The 17,119-nt window shown below is 51.2% G+C and overlaps 1 protein-coding gene across 1 annotated transcript in view; it reads right to left on the bottom strand.

Annotated features, from left to right (window-relative positions):
* Positions 1–3,081: 3,081 nt before the first annotated feature.
* fibpa (fibroblast growth factor (acidic) intracellular binding protein a) overlaps positions 3,082–17,119 on the bottom strand; it is a 101,487-nt gene continuing 87,449 nt past the window's right edge. The window contains exons 8-10 of the mRNA XM_073031268.1: positions 16,588–16,674; positions 10,322–10,419; positions 3,082–3,218 (exon numbers count right to left, since the gene is read on the bottom strand). Of these exons, the coding sequence (XP_072887369.1) occupies positions 3,149–3,218; positions 10,322–10,419; positions 16,588–16,674 (255 nt within the window). The 3' untranslated portion in view covers positions 3,082–3,148. The remainder of the gene's footprint in view (positions 3,219–10,321; positions 10,420–16,587; positions 16,675–17,119) is intronic.

The raw sequence follows: 17,119 nt of genomic DNA, 5'->3' as shown, positions 1-17,119 counted from the left end.
ACCGCTCTCCGTGCCCTCTCCAGGGCCCACAGTTGTTGTGGCATTTTCTTGTCCGAAAATGCCCCCGCTCCCCACCTCTCATCCTGCATCTTTTATTGCTGCTGTTTCACATACTTACACGGCTGCTGGCTTTATTATAACAGTATCAGTGACAATAGCTGTCTTATATAAATGTGCACCTTCCACTCTATGTCAATCTGTCAACCTTCAGGCCACGCCACTCAGGGACTTGTGTCGATATTACCTTTGTGACTGTGTGCGCTGTGTCCTGCGCCTTGGCCCCAGAGGAACCACGTTTCATTTAGCTCTATACACGAGCTCGGCTGAACGGCTATAAACTTGAACTAGAACCTCTGGTACAAAGCAACACATACAAAAAATACAGGGGGAACTCAGCAGATCGGGCAGCATCTACGGTGGGGGATAAACAGTCAACATTTTGGGCCGAGACCCTGCATCAGGACTGAGAAGGAAGGGGGAAGGTGTCAGAATAAAAAGGTGTTGGAGGGGGGGGGAGGAAGGAGGCTAACTGGAAGGTGATAGGTGAAGGAGAGGTGGGTGGGAAAGGTCAAGGGCTGGAGAGGAAGGAATCTGATAGGGGAGGAGAGTGGACCAGAGGAGAAAGGGAAGGATGGGGGGGACCTGGGGGGAGTGATAGGCAGATGAGAAGAGGTTAAAAGCCTGAGTAGGAAAGGGGGAGGGAGAGGAATTTTTTTTTTACCGGAAGGAGAAATTGATATTCGCGCCATCAGGTTGGATGGTACCCTGACGGAATACAAGGTGTTGTTCCTCTACCCTGAGGGTGGCTTCATGTCCGAACGGGAATGGGAATTGGAACTAAAATGTTTAGCCACCGTCACTAAATCCCCACCGTGCCTCCGGCCAGACCGTGACCACAGTTGGCTTTGTCACCTGACTCTCTCCACCACTGGAGCACACTGCTTCCCCATTGGTCGACGAACCCGTACATCATCAGCGTGGCCACCTACGGACTGCCAATCAGAATTTGTGGACAGATCCGGGAGGCGGGCATCTTCAGTGGACAACTGCCTTCGGCGGGCAATGGCCGATACCTTGCGTCTGCATCGGTGAAGACGGCGGTGGTGTCACAGTTGGGCCACTGGTCAGTAAACCACGAAAGCAGAGGCCGCGGTTGGAGCAGTTTAATTAAATAATGCTGGGATCTTGAGAAAAACCTATTCCAATAGAATTACCTTAACAAAGATGCAAATATTTCACGTTACGACAGTTGGGGTTATGGAAATCCCCCCGTATAGAATCCACAAATCACTGCCAGAAAATCTGGTACGCAAAATAAAACTTCTCTCTTAGGAAATTTAAGACAACACAAAATTTATTCTTTTCCATCGCGCGTATCTGGACGCACACACAACTAACCCGACTTTGCGTTACGGATAAAAGGCAATAACTCTAGAACACAGTCTTCAACTGGGGGGAGATGTAGACCTCATGGTGGGAGGGTCAGGGGAGATGGGGCGGGGGAGTGGAGGGGGATGGGGTGGGGGAGTGGAGGGAGATGGGGCGGTGGGAGTGGAGGGAGATGGGGTGGGGGAGTGGAGGGAGATGGGGTGGGGGAGTGGAGGGAGATGGGGTGGGGGAGTGGAGGGAGATGGGGCGGTGGGAGTGGAGGGAGATGGGGTGGGGGAGTGGAGGGAGATGGGGCGGGGAGGGAGATGGGGTGGGGGAGTGGAGGGGGATGGAGTGGGGAGGGAGATGGGGTGGGGGAGTGGAGGGGGATGGAGTGGGGAGGGAGATGGAGTGGGGAGGGAGATGGGGTGGGGGAGTGGAGGGGGATGGAGTGGGGAGGGAGATGGGGTGGGGGAGTGGAGGGGGATGGAGTGGGGAGGGAGATGGGGTGGGGGAGTGGAGGAAGATGGGGTGGGAGAGTGGAGGGGATGGGGCGGTGGGAGTGGAGGGGGATGGGGCGGGGGAGTGGAGGGGGATGGAGTGGGGAGGGAGATGGGGTGGAGGAGTGGAGGAAGATGGGGTGGGAGAGTGGAGGGGATGGGTGGGGGGAGTGGAGAGAGATGGGGCAGGGGAGTGGAGGGAGACAGGGCGGGGGAGTGGCGGGAGATGGGGTGGGGGGATTGGAGGGGGATGGGGCGGTGGGAGTGGAGGGAGAACGGAGAGGGACAGACAGGGGATCTGAGGAGAGGTTGGGGTGAGGTGGACAAAAGGGGAAGTTGAGGGGGAAATGGGTATAAGGTGGGAGAGGTGGAGTTACGGCAAAGGAAGAGGATTTGAGGGAGCAAAGAGGGGCGAAGGAAAGGAAAGCAGGGGAGGGAAAGGGGAAAAGGGAGAGTGATGGAGTGGGAGGGGGATGAGGCGGAGAGAGGGGAAGAATGGAGTGGGAAGGGAGAGGGACAACAGAGGGGAGTGCAGGAAGGGGTAGAGTGATGTGAAAATGCAGAGGCAGGGGATGGGTGATGGGATGGGTAAAGGTGAGGGGGGATATGGAGGTTGGAGAAAGGAGGATTTTGGTAGGGTGGAGGGGATTCGAGGGGCACGAAGGGAGAAGGTGGGAATAGGAGTCTGGTGAAAAGGGAGCGAGGTGGTGGAGGGAAGATGGGAACAGAGATTTGAACAGTTGAGGGGGAAGAGGAGAGGTTGGGCAAGAGGTAGGCAGAGAAGAGAGGGAGGGAGATGTCAGAAAGATCTGTTGCTAGAGTGAAGATTGTGAGAGACAGAGGGGAGAGGGAGGGAGATGGAGGAAGGGGAGCAAACACACTCCTCCACCACCCCTCCCCTTTCATGCACAGAGCCAGTAAAGTACCACGGACATGTGAAGTGGAAACAGGTTCATCCACCTTTCCCCCAGGTCCACGGCAGTCAGGCCATTTCACATATTCATCGAAGATTCGGGCTGCCTCTTCCCCCTCTGCAGTGGGCGCTAACGACACAGTCCCCCGGACAGTCCTGTCCCCCAGATAACACAGTCCCCCGGACAACCACCGGAGCAGAGGTTCTTCGATCAGTCCAATTTTAAATTGCAAACAGCTGGGCCGGATCTGCCCTTTAACTCCTTCTAACATTCCCGATATTTGCAATTTAAAGAAAAAGTCTCACGATCTTGCAGATTCTGGCTGGATTGAGCAGAGACTAGTAGATTTCGTCCCGCTCCGAGCCCTCAGTCGTGGTACATCTTCAGGATGCAGGTTTTGATGGTACCCATGTACCGCTCCCACAAAGCCTGGTGTCTGGGGAAGTAAAACAGACATTACGCGAGGGTGCTGGCTGATGTATCTGCAGCTCCCTCCGCCGCCTAGGCTGTAACCGTCAGCCAGGCCTCATCAGAGGATCCCTCACTTCGGAGGGCGATGGTGAAGAAAGCACAGCAGCACCTCTACTTCCTGAGGCGTTTGCGAAGATTTGGCATGACTCTGACAAACTTCTATAGATGTGTAGTGGAGAGTATACTGACTGGCTGCGTCACGGTCTGGTGTGGAAACACCAATGCCCTTGAACGGAAAATCCTACCAAACAAAGTGATGGATTCGGCCCAGTCCATCCTAACCATTGAGCACATCCACGCAGAGTATTGTCGCAAGAAAGCAGAATGCATCATTAGGGCCCCCTCCCTCCCACCACCACCCAGGCCGTGCTCTCTTCTCACTGCGGCCACCAGGAAGGTGGTACAGGAGCCTCAGGACTCGCACCAGCAGCTTCAGGAATGGAAACTACCCTTAAACCATCAGGCTCCTGAACCAAACTTCCCTCACTTCACTTGTTCCATCATTGAAATGTTCCCCTAACCTATGGATTCACTTTCAAGGACTCTTCATCTCATGTTCCTGCTATTTATTTTTTATTTACTTATTTTTATTATTGCTTTCTGTCTGTAGTTACACAGCTTGGTGTCCTTTGCACACTGGTTGAATGTCCAGGATGGTGCAATCTTTCACTGATGATATTATGGTTGTTATTCTATTATGATATATTGAGGATGCCCGCAGGAAAATGAATCTCAGGGTTGTATGTGGTGACGTATATGTACTCTGATAATAAATTTACTTCCAACTTTGAACATCTCAAGTTGGTGCCTCCCGTTATTTTCCACCTGCAGTTCCACACTCCGGTCACACGGTGGCGCTGTGGGCTGCCGTGGCCGTTGTGAATCAGTCAAAATCCTAATGCCCGAAATATAGCGATAAAAAAAACACAGGAGGGGTCATTCAACCTGTCAGATCTGCTCCGCACAATCCCCCACCCCCGCATATCCTTTGGTCCTTTAAGGCATTAAGGAATGGATGGAATAGATCTACCCCCTCTTTGAATAAATATAATGACTGCCCTTGGTAGGGAGGATTCCACATGCTCCCTCTGAGTGAAGATATTCCTATCTTAGGGCCCAGGAGAGGTTTACGAGAATGAGCCCACGAATTATAGGGTTAAGATTTGAGGAACGCTTCATGGGTCCGGGACTTTGCTCACTCGAGTTTTGAAGAATGGGAGGGGAAGGGGCAGATTTCATCGAAACCCATCGAATATTGAAAGGCCTGGATAGAGTGGATGTGGAGAGGCTGTTTCCAATAGTGGGAGAGTCTAGGGCTAGAGGGCACAGCCCTAGAATACAGGAATGTCCCTTTAGAACAGAGATGAGGCAGAATTTCTTTAGCCAGAGGGTGGAGAATCTGTGGAATTCATTTCCTAATTCTGTCCCTGTGTTCTATGGTCTAAATTACCTATCCTGAATCACAGGGCCATCTATCACTCCCGGCTTAAGCTGCTCTGTCCATGGGAAATCTCCTCCCTGAGACCAGTACACTGTGTGTTACGATGCAATGGATATTTAAAAACACCCACAAATCGTGGCCAATTACTGATTTCAACAGGTTCGGGAGCTCTGGTGCAGCTTGGGGTCAGGAAAGGGGCGATTTTAATACAAGTGCTCTCTTGCATAGGGTGGAACTACGTTAAAGAAGATAGAGTTTAACGAGTGAAGCAAGGGTCGTGGATAACCATTTAGTAGAGTCAAGAACAGCTTCTTCCCCCACTGGTGTCAGACTCCGAAACCGATCACCTCTCTCATAACCTCTTCCAGGTAGTGCTGCCAAATTCTCTAGCAAACACGAGGAAATCTGCAGATGCTGGAAATTCAGGCAACACACACAAAATGTTGGTGGAACGCAGCAGGCCAGGCAGCATCTATAGGGAGAAGCCCTGTCGACGTCTCGGGCCGAGACCCTTCTAGCATTTCTTTTTGACCATAATATCCGGGACCAGATCACCTCTGACCCACCTTGCTACAGGAAGCAGGGACCCAGGAGTCCAGACAGAGACACCCACCAAGTGCTTTAGAAACTCAGCAGGTCAGGCAGCATCCATGGAGGGGGATTAACATTTCAGGCTTCGGGGCCCTTCCTTTCCAGTCCTCCGAAAGGTCGACTGTTCAATTCCTTCCACTGATGCTGTCTGACCTGCTGAGTTCCACCTGTATCACTGTGCGTTTTATTCAAGATTTTCGGCTTGAGAGGTTTTGAGTGATGACTGTCCAGCGGCCCTGACCTCACACATCATAAAGACCCTGGATAGGCTGGTCCTGACTCACCTCCGACCCCTGGTCAGATCAGCCCGCCATTCCCTGCAGCTTGCCTACCAGGAGCACATTGAAGTTGACGATGCTGTCATCTACCTGCTGAACAGAGCCTCCTCCCATCTGGATAAGCAGGGCAGCACTGTGAGGACCTCCAATACCACACAGCCTCGCTGCTGAGGGAACAGCTCCGTTCAATGCAGAGCGGCACTTCCATTGTATCCTGGACAATGGACTACCTGACTGGCAGACCACAGCAGGCGTGGCTTCAGAGCTGTGCCAGACAAGCAATGGAACCACGCAGGGGACTCTATTGGCTCCCCCCGCGTTAGACTGTTCGTGAAAACTTATCTTTTTCTTTCCACTCCTCGTCTAATACTTGTGCATCTGTGCACTTGTAATGCTGCTGTAACGCTGTCATTTCCTTTAATAACGTATCTATCCATCTCTATCTGCAGAACCTCTTGCGCTCCCTGATCTACCTTCGGGGAGAAGATACAGGAGCTTGAAGCCGGAGGAGTGAGAGCTAGTCGCACATTGGCGGGAAGGCATCGGAGTTGGTGTGCGAAGGCAGCGTGCAGAGCGTAACCGTGGGTGATTGTCTGGGATATTTCTCTTGCCCCGTTGGATATTGATAATGTAAGATGCCGCAGGCCTGTTTCCCTAGTTCGGTGGCACGACAAACGGTGGGGGAGCTGTGTGGCCTCGTTTGTAGCTTGGATTAGTGTGAGGTGCTACATTTTGGTAGGAATAATCAAAATAGGATATACATGGTAAATGGTAGGGTACTGAGGAATGCAGTAGAACAGAGTGATCTAGGAATAATGGTGCATAGGTCCCTGAAGGTGGAATCTCATGTGGATAGGGTGGTGAAGAAAGCTTTTGGTATGCTGGCCTTTATAAATCAGAGCATTGAGTATAGGAGTTGGGATGTAATGTTAAAAATGTACAAGGCATTGGTGAGGCCGAATTTGGAGTATTGTGTACAGTTCTGGTCACCGAATTATAGGAAAGATGTCAATAAAATAGAGAGAGTACAGAGGAGATTTACTAGAATGTTACCTGGGTTTCAGCACCTAAGTTACAGAGAACAAGTTAGGTCTTTATTCTTTGGAGCGTAGAAGGTTGAGGGGGGACTTGATAGAGGTATTTAAAATTATGAGGGGGATAGATAGAGTTGACATGGATAGGCTTTTTCCATTGAGAATAGGGGAGATTCAAACAAGAGGACATGAGTTGAGAGTTAGGGGGCAAAGGTTTAGGGGTAACACGAGGGGGAACTTCTTTACTTAGAGAGTGGTAGCTGTGTGGAATGAGCTTCCAGTAGAAGTGTTAGAGGCAGGTTCGATATTGTTATTTAAAGTAAAATTGGATAGGTATATGGACAGGAAAGGAATGGAGGGTTATGGGCTGAGTGCAGGTTGGTGGGACTAGGTGACAGTAAGCGTTCAGCACGGACTAGAAGGGCCAAGATGGCCTGTTTCCATGCTGTAATTGTTATATAGATTAGGCCTCAAGCCATGGGCCATGGCTGCCATGCAGTCCAGCAGAGGAGATGTCAGAGGTGGTGGTGCATGGGTTGGGAGCTGGCTTCTCCCATCTGTGCTGCCCCTAGTGTTCAACTGGTGGAATGACAAGCTGGATTGCTGAGTCTAAGCACTGCCGGGAAGGATACCATTAATTTGCGGGACTTCAGTGCTAAAACATGTGGGTTATATCTTTTCAAGGATTTCAAGTTCCCTGGCCCCCATCGTCTTATTTTCTCTATGGATGCCCAGTCTGTATACACCTCCATCCCTCACTATGAAGGCCCTTTATTTTTTCTGGACACCAGACCTAACCAGTTCCCCTCCACCACCATTATCCTCCACCTAGCGGAACTTGTTCTCACTCTAAAGAATTTCTCCTTTGGCTCCTCCGAACTAAAGGTGTAGCCATGGGCACTCGCATGGATCCCAGCTATGCCAGCCTGTTTGTCGGCTATGTGGAACAGTCTATGTTGCAAGCCTACACTGGTGACCGTCCCACACTTTTCCTACGCTACATTGATCACTGCACGGTGCTGCTTCCTGCACCCATACTGAACATCCATTTCATCCACTTTGCCTCCAACTTCCACCCTGCCCTCAGATTTACCTGGTCCATTTCCAGCACCTCCCCTTCCCTTTCTCGATCTCACTATCTCTATCCGGAGACAGCTTATCCACTGATGTCTATTACAAACCCACAAACTCTCACAGCTACCTGGACAATATCTCATCCCACCTGTTACTTGTTAAAACACCATCCCCTTCTCTCAATTCCTCCATCTCCACCACATCTGCTCTCAGGATGAGAGCTTCAAAGAAGAGGGCTTCCATTCCTCCACCATCAACGCTGCCCTCAACCATCTCTTCCATTTCATGCAAGTCTGCTCTTACCCCATTCTACGTCCACTCTACCAGGGACAGGGTTCCTCTTGTCCTCACCTACCACCTAATCAGCCTCGGCGTCCAGCACATAATTCTTCATACCTTCCGCCACCTCTAACGGGATCCCACCACCAAGCATATCTTTCCCTACCCCCCCCCAACTTTCTGTTTTCCACAGGGATTGCTCCCTACGCGACTCCGTTGTCCATTCGTCCCTCTCAGCACTTACCTTTGCAAGCAGAACAGGTGCTACACCTGCCCTTACACCGTTCAAAGGCCTTAACAGTCTTTCCAGGTGAGGCAACACTTCTGTGAGTCTGTTGGGGTCATACTGTGTCCAGTGCTCCCAGTGTGGCCTCCTGTATATCGGTGAATCCCGATGTAGACTGGGAGACCGCTTCACCGAGCATCCGTCAGAACAAGTGGGATCTCCCAGTGGCCACCCATTTTAATTCCACTTCCCATTCCCATTCCGGTATGTCCATCCATGGCCTCCTCTACTGTCTGATGACGCCACACTCATGTTGGAGGAACAACACCTTATATTCCGTCTGGGTAGCCTCCAACCTGATGGCATGAACATCGATTTCTCAAACTCCCACCCTCCCCCTTCACCATTCCCCATTCCCATTTCCCTCTCTCATGTTATCTCCTTGCCCGTCCATCGCCTCCCTCTGGTGCTCCTACCCCTTTTTCTTTTTTCCATGGCCTTCTGTCTCTTTCACCAATCAACTTCCCAGCTCTTTACTTCATCCCTCTCCCTCCCGGTTTCACCCATCACCTTGTGCTTCTCTCTCCCCTCCCCTCACCTTTCAAATCTACTCCTCAGCTTTTTTTCTCCAGTCCTGCCGAAACATCGACTGTCCTCTTTTCCATAGACGCTGCCTGGCCTGCTGAGTTCCTCCAGCATTTTGTGTGTGTTGCTTGGGTTATAAATATGTTTTTTTGAATGTGCTACTTGGATCTAGAGGAACGCTGGTTCGCTCAGCTGTATCGATGTCTGGTTGAATGACAATTAAATTCAAACTTGATTTGAGTTGAATTCGATTTGAAAGCCGGGACGAGCAGAGTCAAAAACATCTTCTTCCCCAGTGCTGTCAGACCCCTGAACCAATCGCCTCTTTCACGTCCCCTTCCTGGAGGTGCTGCCACGTTCTCCAACCCTCAGTTCCACCTCTCTGTTATTTAGTATCCCTGTCTGCACTGTCTCGGTCCGTACTCTGCACAATTCTGCTAACTCAGTGAGAGGAGCAGCGTCTCTGGGAGGAAAGACACTGTCACCATTTCGAGTCAAAACCCCGAGTGGAGAGGCGAGGTGGCTGGTATTGGGGTGAGAAAGGATTCCAAGGCGACTGGTGGACTGGGGGGGGGTGTGACCCGACGACGATGGCAGATGAATGGTAGTTGGAGACAGATGGAGAGGGAAAAGGGGAAAACAACAGATGGAGTGAGGTGAGGGAGTGTGAAGACGAGAGACATCTGCCGGAGATCAGCGGGAGCACAAAGCCTGCCAGCGCCGGACTCTGACAAGGGGGTGAGAATGAAATCCGTGAAGGGAGAGACGTACGGGACCAGACAGGCGCCGGAGCTGAGGGGATGGACCTGTGTGGGAAGTGTGTGAAACCAGGACGGAGAAGGGGAAAAGGATTAAAATGGAAGCAGAGGACCAGAGAGAATGGATTAATATATATACATTTTTTTTTTAAATGACCATAAAACCTTAAGACACAATAGCAGAATTAGGCCATTCGGCCCATCGAGTCTGCTCCAGTTTCAAACCTTACTGATTTATTATCCCTCCCAACCCCGTTCTCCTGCCTTCTCCCCGTAACCCTTGACACCCTGACTAATGAAGAACCTAGCAACCTCACTGGGTTACAGGCTATCCAGGTGGAATACAGGGCATTGCTCCTCCGTTACTGAAGTAGGTTACCCAGCTCAATGCCCAGGGTATCGGATCGTATTAACTTATTCAGCATCACAACGCAGAACAGGCCCCTCCAGCCCAGCCGCCACCGACTCAACCCTGGCCTCACCACGGGGCAATTTACAATGACCCACCGACCGGTACGTCTTTGGACTGTGGGAGGAAACCGGGGCACCCGGAGGAAACCCACGCGGTCACGGGGAGAACATACAAATTCCTTACAGATGGTGTCGTAACTGAACTCTGCAGCTCTGAGCTGTAATAGCGTTGCGCTAACCGCGGCGCCCCGTGGTATTTATTAATACCGTGTTTTACACGAGCGAGGAATCTCACTGCACCCGGGTGTACCCCAGACTGAGGGGTCCCGATCTAGGGCCTAGGACTCCGGCACGCGGGTGGGAACGGAGGCTCCCCGGCCCAGCTACTCACTTGAAGGCGTCGAGGGCGCGGGCCGTGTTGGTGTACTGCGTCAGGAAGATGCTGACATCGCTGCCGTTCCAGCGGTCCGACTTGCAGGGCTCGATGAACTGTGCGAGACACGAGAGAGGGTCAGTGGGGACCGAGCCTGCGCTCCACCAGCTCTGGCCTACTGGCTCCCAGTTCCCCAATCCCACACGGGCAAGTCTGTCTTCAGCCTCCTCCACTGCCAGGGTGAAGCTGAAATCAAACTACAGGAACGGTATTTTCCCCCGTTTACAACCCAACGGCAAGAACATTCACTTTAATTTCCTCTGCCCCCCCCTCCACTTTCGTCTGTCCCCTGGCCCACTCAGTTCCCCCTGAACCGACGCCAGCCCCCACCACCCTCCTCACCCGCTCCATCTGCCCATCACCCACCCACCGCTGTTCCCCTTTGCCCTCTTTGCTCCCCCTTCTATTCCCGTCAGATTTTCCCTCTGCTGCCTCCGCCTGGACAGGCTTGCCCTCCTGTCGTCAGCCAGTACCCCCACACAAGCCAGCGCTTCCTGCTGCCTCGGGGAAGCAGCCGACACAGCCCAGGACTCCTTGTGCCCAGGTCATTCTCCCCTCACCCCTTTCCGCCGGGCAGGGGGTACTAAAGATACAAGCTTCTAGCCTGCTGTTGTTTGTTTATGTAAGATGCAGCGTGGAATAGGCCCTTCCGGCCCCTCAAACGACACCAATTTGACCCTAGCCTAATCACGGGAGAGTTTAAAATGACCAATCAGCCTACCAACCAGTACGTCTCTGGATTGTGGGGGCCACCCGGAGGAAAAGCACGCGGTCACAGGGAGAACGTACAAACTCCTTACAGGCAGTGGCAGGAATTGAACCCGGGTCACTGGCACCGTAAAGTGTTATTCTAACTGCTATGTTGCCTTTAAATATTCTAGAGCAGGGGGTTCCCAACCTTTTTTTATGCCCTGGATCCCTACTGAGGGGTCTGTGGTCCCCCGGTTGGGGACCCCTGTCTTAGAGAACCATTAAGACCATAATATCTAGGAGCCAAATTAGGCCATTTGGCCCATTGAGTCTGCTCCGCCATTTCATCACGGCTGATCCATTTTCCCTCTCAGCCTTCTCCCTACACGCCCTGACTAATCAAGAATCTGCCAGCCTGTGCCTTAAGACTTGGCCTCCACAGCCGCCCCTGGCAACGGATTCCTCAGATTCACCACAAAATTCGGCACAGGTGCCAAGACAGGCCCTTTAACTCATCCTACTTTATTCTTTCCAAGTTCCAATTGCGCCTCCCCCCCACCCCGCAGTTTCTGTCACTCGCCAACGCACTAGGAGCAACTTATCAACTGACGGGCGAACGGGGAACCAGCACCGGAGATCGGGATCGAACCCTCTGTACCCTTGAGGCAGCGCCATCCACAGGCCAGTTCAGCACGGGGGAACAGGCCGGCCCTTCAATTAGTCATCAAACGGCCAACTGAACTGATCCATTCTACCAGTCACAATGTCCATATCCTCCCATTTCCCTCACATTTGTGAGCCTATCTAAATGTCTCCTACAAGTCCCTAATGTATCTGCCTCTACCACCGCTCTTTGTGAAAAAAAAACCTGCCCCTCACATTGCCTTTGAATTTACCACCTCCACCTTAGATGGTATTATACATTTCAACCCTGGGAAAAAAGATACTGCCTGTCTACTCTATCAATCCCTCTCACAATCTACCAGATCTCCCCTCAGACTCTGAGCAGAGAAACCACCCCACGTTTGTCCAACCTCTCCTTACAGCACAAACCCTCTAAACCCCGGTAAACCTCCTCTGCGCCCTCTCCACAGCCTCATCTTCCCGCCTGTAATGGGGCGACCACAATTGCGCTCTGATTTCCTCTGGTTTGCTTGGATGTACGGAACGATCAGGCACGCAGGCAAAGGCTTCTCACCGTGACGATGACAGACCAATTCCGAAACGGATGGTGACCAGAATGAATGGGGCACTGAAAGGGTTAATTAACACACAGGGCAGCCTGACTGGTTGAGAGATGACAGAAAGGACAGAGTAGGGGACACACTTCCACTACTCAACAGGCTTTCAGTTGCTGGCATATCTCCTAGTAAGAGTGGAGGAGGCCATTTGGCCCACCTAACACATGCTGTCCCAGGGATAGGTAGATATATTGAGCTGTCCTCGCCCAGTAGGGTAAGCGACCCCAACGTACAAACATACAAGACCATACAACATAGGAGCAGAATTCCCTTCCAATCATTGAAAAATGATTGGCCCTTCCAATCAGACCTGTCATTCCATCATGGCTGCTTCAGTATCCCGCTCGACCCAATTCTCCTGCCTTCTCCCCGTAACCTTTTACAAATTAGCCTCAACATTAAATATACACAAAAGCATGGCTTCTACAGCCATCTGCGGCATTGAACTCCACTGAGTCACCACAATGATCTGCCTGGACGGAGCAAGGACAAAGGCTTATCTCTGTTCATGTGACAGTATACAGAAAGCTAATTACCAATTATGTAGGGCCCACCCACAGGACAGACATGTGTCAGCCCTGGTGCTGTGAGACCGAGCTCACGTTCGTCACTGACCGGCGGAGGACAGCAGACGTCTCTCCCTGTAGGATACCTGTGAACCAGACAGGCAACTCCCTGTTTGATGTCGTTCAGACTGGCTTTTTAAATCCAGGTTTGGCTGATTAACCTTTCTACATTCCCCGGCTGTCTCATTGCAAACGCAAGCCAAAGTTCCCCGGGCCGCACCATTGTGCAGACACACAGATTCAGCAATGTCCTGTCCCCCGGGGTCACATCACTGTGCAGACACACAGATTCAGCAATGTCCTGTCCCCCGGGGTCACATCACTGTGCAGACACACAGATTCAGCAATGTCCTGTCCCCCGGGGTCACATCACTGTGCAGACACACAGATTCGACAATGTCTTGTCCCTGGGTCACATCACTGTGCAGACACACAGATTCGACAATGTCTTGTCTCTGGGTCACACCACTGAGCAGACACACAGATTCGACATTGTCTTGTCTCTGGGTCACATCACTGTGCAGACACACAGATTCGACAATGTCTTGTCTCTGGGTCACACCACTGAGCAGACACACAGATTCAACAATGTCTTGTCTCTGGGTCACATCACTGTGCAGACACACAGATTCGACAATGTCTTGTCCCCCGGGGTCACACCACTGTGCAGACACACAGATTCAACAATGTCTTGTTCCCTGGGTCACATCACTGTGCAGACACACAGATTCGACAATGTCTTGTCTCTGGGTCACACCACTGTGCAGACACACAGATTCAACAATGTCTTGTCTCTGGGTCACATCACTGTGCAGACACACAGATTCGACAATGTCTTGTCCCCCAGGGTCACACCACTGTGCAGACACACAGATTCGACAATGTCTTGTCTCTGGGTCACACCACTGTGCAGACACACAGATTCGACAATGTCTTGTCCCCCGGGGTCACACCACTGTGCAGACACACAGATTCGACAATGTCTTGTTTCCCAATCCCTGCCGTTCACAGGTCCTCTCGTGTATCTACAGACATCAGCACCCATGTGAACTGTAGATGTTTTTCATTTACTGAGAGACAGCACAGAATTGTCCCTTCCGGCACTTCGAGCCGAGCTGCCCAGCAATCTCCCAGTGAGAATGTATACAGCATACAACCTGAAATTCCTACTCTTCAGAGACGACCATGAAACACCTCCTCCCTCCCACGCACAAACGGCAGCAAAGCATCAAAACCACCCCCAACCCCCTCATTCCAGCAGGAAGCATCAGACCATTGGACAGTTTACAAAGACGGATTAACCTTTGGACCGTGGGAGGAAACCGGAGCACCCGGAGGAAACCCACATGGTCCACGTATAAACTCCCTGCAGGCAGTGGTGGGAATTGAACCTGTGTCGCTTGTGCTGTAGATCGTCGTGTCAACCATTAAAGCTGAGTGCAGCAGAACATTTTGAACACATCCGCATCAATCTGCCTCCCCTTTACGAAGGTGAATAAAGTCTCAGAAGGGGTTTACTGGAGGATGGGAGAGAAACAAACAGGCTGAGTTACACTCGGCATCCACTACCTCCTGTACCTGACAAAGTGGCCACTGAGTCCACGGTCTTCTGCTCCTGTAGCCCGTTCACTTTAGGGCTCAACGTGTGCTGTGTTCAGAGATGCTCTTCTGCACACCGCTGTTGTAACGTGTGGTTATTTGAGTTACTGTCGCCTTCCCGGCCATTCTCCTCTGACCTCACTCACCAACAAGGCGTTTTCACCCACAGAACCGCCACTCACTGGATGTTTTTTTGTTTCTCGCACCATTTTCTGCAAGCTCGAGAGACTGTTGTGCACAAACATCCCAGGAGATCAGCGGTTTCTGAGATACTCAAACCATCCCGTCTGCCACCAACAATCATTCCACGGTCATTCAGATCACATTTTCCCCCATTCTGATGTTTGGCCTGAACAACTGAACCTCTTGACCACGTCGGCATGCTTTTATGCATTGAATTGCTGCTACATGATTGGCTGATTAGATAGTTGCATTAACCAGCAGGTATACCTAATAAAGCAGCCACTGAGTGGCACTGACTGGCTCTAAAGTCCAAATTTAACTGCTTGAAGAAGGATGGGAGAGTCTAGGACCAGAGAGTACAAACTCTGAACAGAAGGAGCACCCTCTAGAACAGCGATTAGGAAGAAATTCTTTATCCAGAGAAGGATGAATCTGTGGAATTCATTGCCACAGACGATTACAGAGGCCAAGTCGTTGCAAGGGTAAGTGCTGAGAGGTTGATAGGCTCTTGATTAGTAAGGGTGGCAAAGGTTACAGGGAGGAGAATGGGGTTGAGGGGGATAATAAATCGGCCATGATGGAATGGCAGGGGCAGCCTCAATGGGTAATTGGTGTAATTCTGCTCCAATGGCTAATGATCTTAGCCTATTAGACATAGGACCAGAATGGTCGAAGAATCCTATGCTTTATACAAATAAATAATGTCCCAGGATCCTCAGAGCGTGGTGTCGCAGTGAATAAGGCCAGTGTGTCACAGACAAACAGACAGACATATTTTATTGACCCTGAGGGAAATTGGGTTTTGTTACAGTCGCACCAACCAAGAATAGTGTAGAAATACAGAGATATAAAACCATAAATAATTAAATAATAATAGGTAAACTATGCCAAGTGGAAATAAGTCCAGGACCAGCCTATTGGCTCAGGGTGTCTGACAGTCCGAGGGAGGAGTTGTAAAGTTTGATGGCCACAGGCAGGAATGACTTCCACAGGCAGCAATTCCAGGCACCCGGTTTGACCTGTGTGTGTCTGTATGTCTGTGGCTGTCTGCGTGTGCATGTCTGCATGTGTGCGCCTGTCTGTCTACGTGTCTGTCTGCATGTCCGTCTGTGTCTCTCCGTGTCCATCCATGTCTCTCTGCGTGCCTCCACTTGTGTCTCTGCATGTCTGTGTGTCTGTGCCTGTGTGCGTGCGTGTCTACGTGTGTGTGTGCACACATCTGCGTGTCTGCATGTGTGCGTTATCTGCGTGTGACTGGGCTGTGACCCACATTTTCTGCCACTGGGCTTTGATGTTTGCACACCAGTCAGTATACACTTCACTGTGTTTTTATATAAATCTGCCAAAGTTTCAGATGACCTGCAAATAGGCTATTCAGCCCCTCCAACTTGTGACAATGGCCAATCTGTTCCAGGACTCTTGTTCACCATTTCTTCTTCACCCTCGTGTGAAGTGGGGCGGGGGGGAGGTTAGGGGGCTTCGATTTCCCCATCGTTCATTTTGTTTTGCGGATGTCCGTGAAGAGTAAGTATTTCAGGTTGCAAACCTCAGAACCTCGCCTTTCAAAATGTTACCTAGCTCCACTATCCTCCACCATCAGGCTCCTGAAACAGCATGGATAACTGCACTCAGCTCAACTCCGAACTGACCCCACAACCTACAGTCTCGCTTTCAAAGACTCTACAATTCACATTCTCAGTAATACTTAATTTTTATCTTCTTTTGCACATTGGCTGTTTCAGTCAGTACTTATGTACAGTTTTCATAAATTCTATCGCATTTCTTTATTTTCCTGTAAACGCCTGCAAGACAATGAATCTCAGGACACAAATCCGCACTTTGAAAGTAACTTGACTGACTTTAGGACTCCCGCTTGCACACTCCCTCGGGGAGCAGAGATTGCCTCTTCTCCGCGAGGGCAGCACCCGCCTTCCCTGGGACTCACCTTCTCCACGAGGTCGATGAAGAGGTCTCGCACGTCCTTGGTGTGAATGAGCTTGGCGGCGATGTTGATGAGAGCCCGGGAGAGATTCTGCAGAGGGAAGTCACAGCGGAGGTGTCCAGTGAGGATTTTATACTTAAACACAAGAGACTCTGTCTACAGCCTGAGGTGCTGCCACCATGAGGCCACACGCAGGTCGGGCGAGCAAGACCTCGAATTCCATCTGGGTCGCCCCTAACCTGATGGCATGAGCGCTGATTTCTTCCCCCCGCCCCCACTTTGATTTTACCATTCCCCATTCCCTTTACTGGGGCATGGGACGTCCAACAGAGGCTCACGAGACTTCTGTCCTGGGGCTTCTGCTTTCGCTAAACAACTTCATACATCTTCAAGTCAAAGATCCTTCTGTTAGCGTTTCTGTAGCTCCCGGTATTTCCTTTCGGTGGGGCATAAGAGGGAGGTGATGGGCGGGTGAGGCAAAGAGAAGGGAAAAGAGGGGAGCAAGATGGGGAGTGACTGATGTGTTTCCAGCCTC

The sequence above is a fragment of the Hemitrygon akajei genome, chromosome 28 (assembly GCF_048418815.1).
Source record: "Hemitrygon akajei chromosome 28, sHemAka1.3, whole genome shotgun sequence".
Lineage (NCBI taxonomy): Eukaryota > Metazoa > Chordata > Chondrichthyes > Myliobatiformes > Dasyatidae > Hemitrygon > Hemitrygon akajei.
This window is presented reverse-complemented; position numbering and strand designations above follow the sequence as displayed.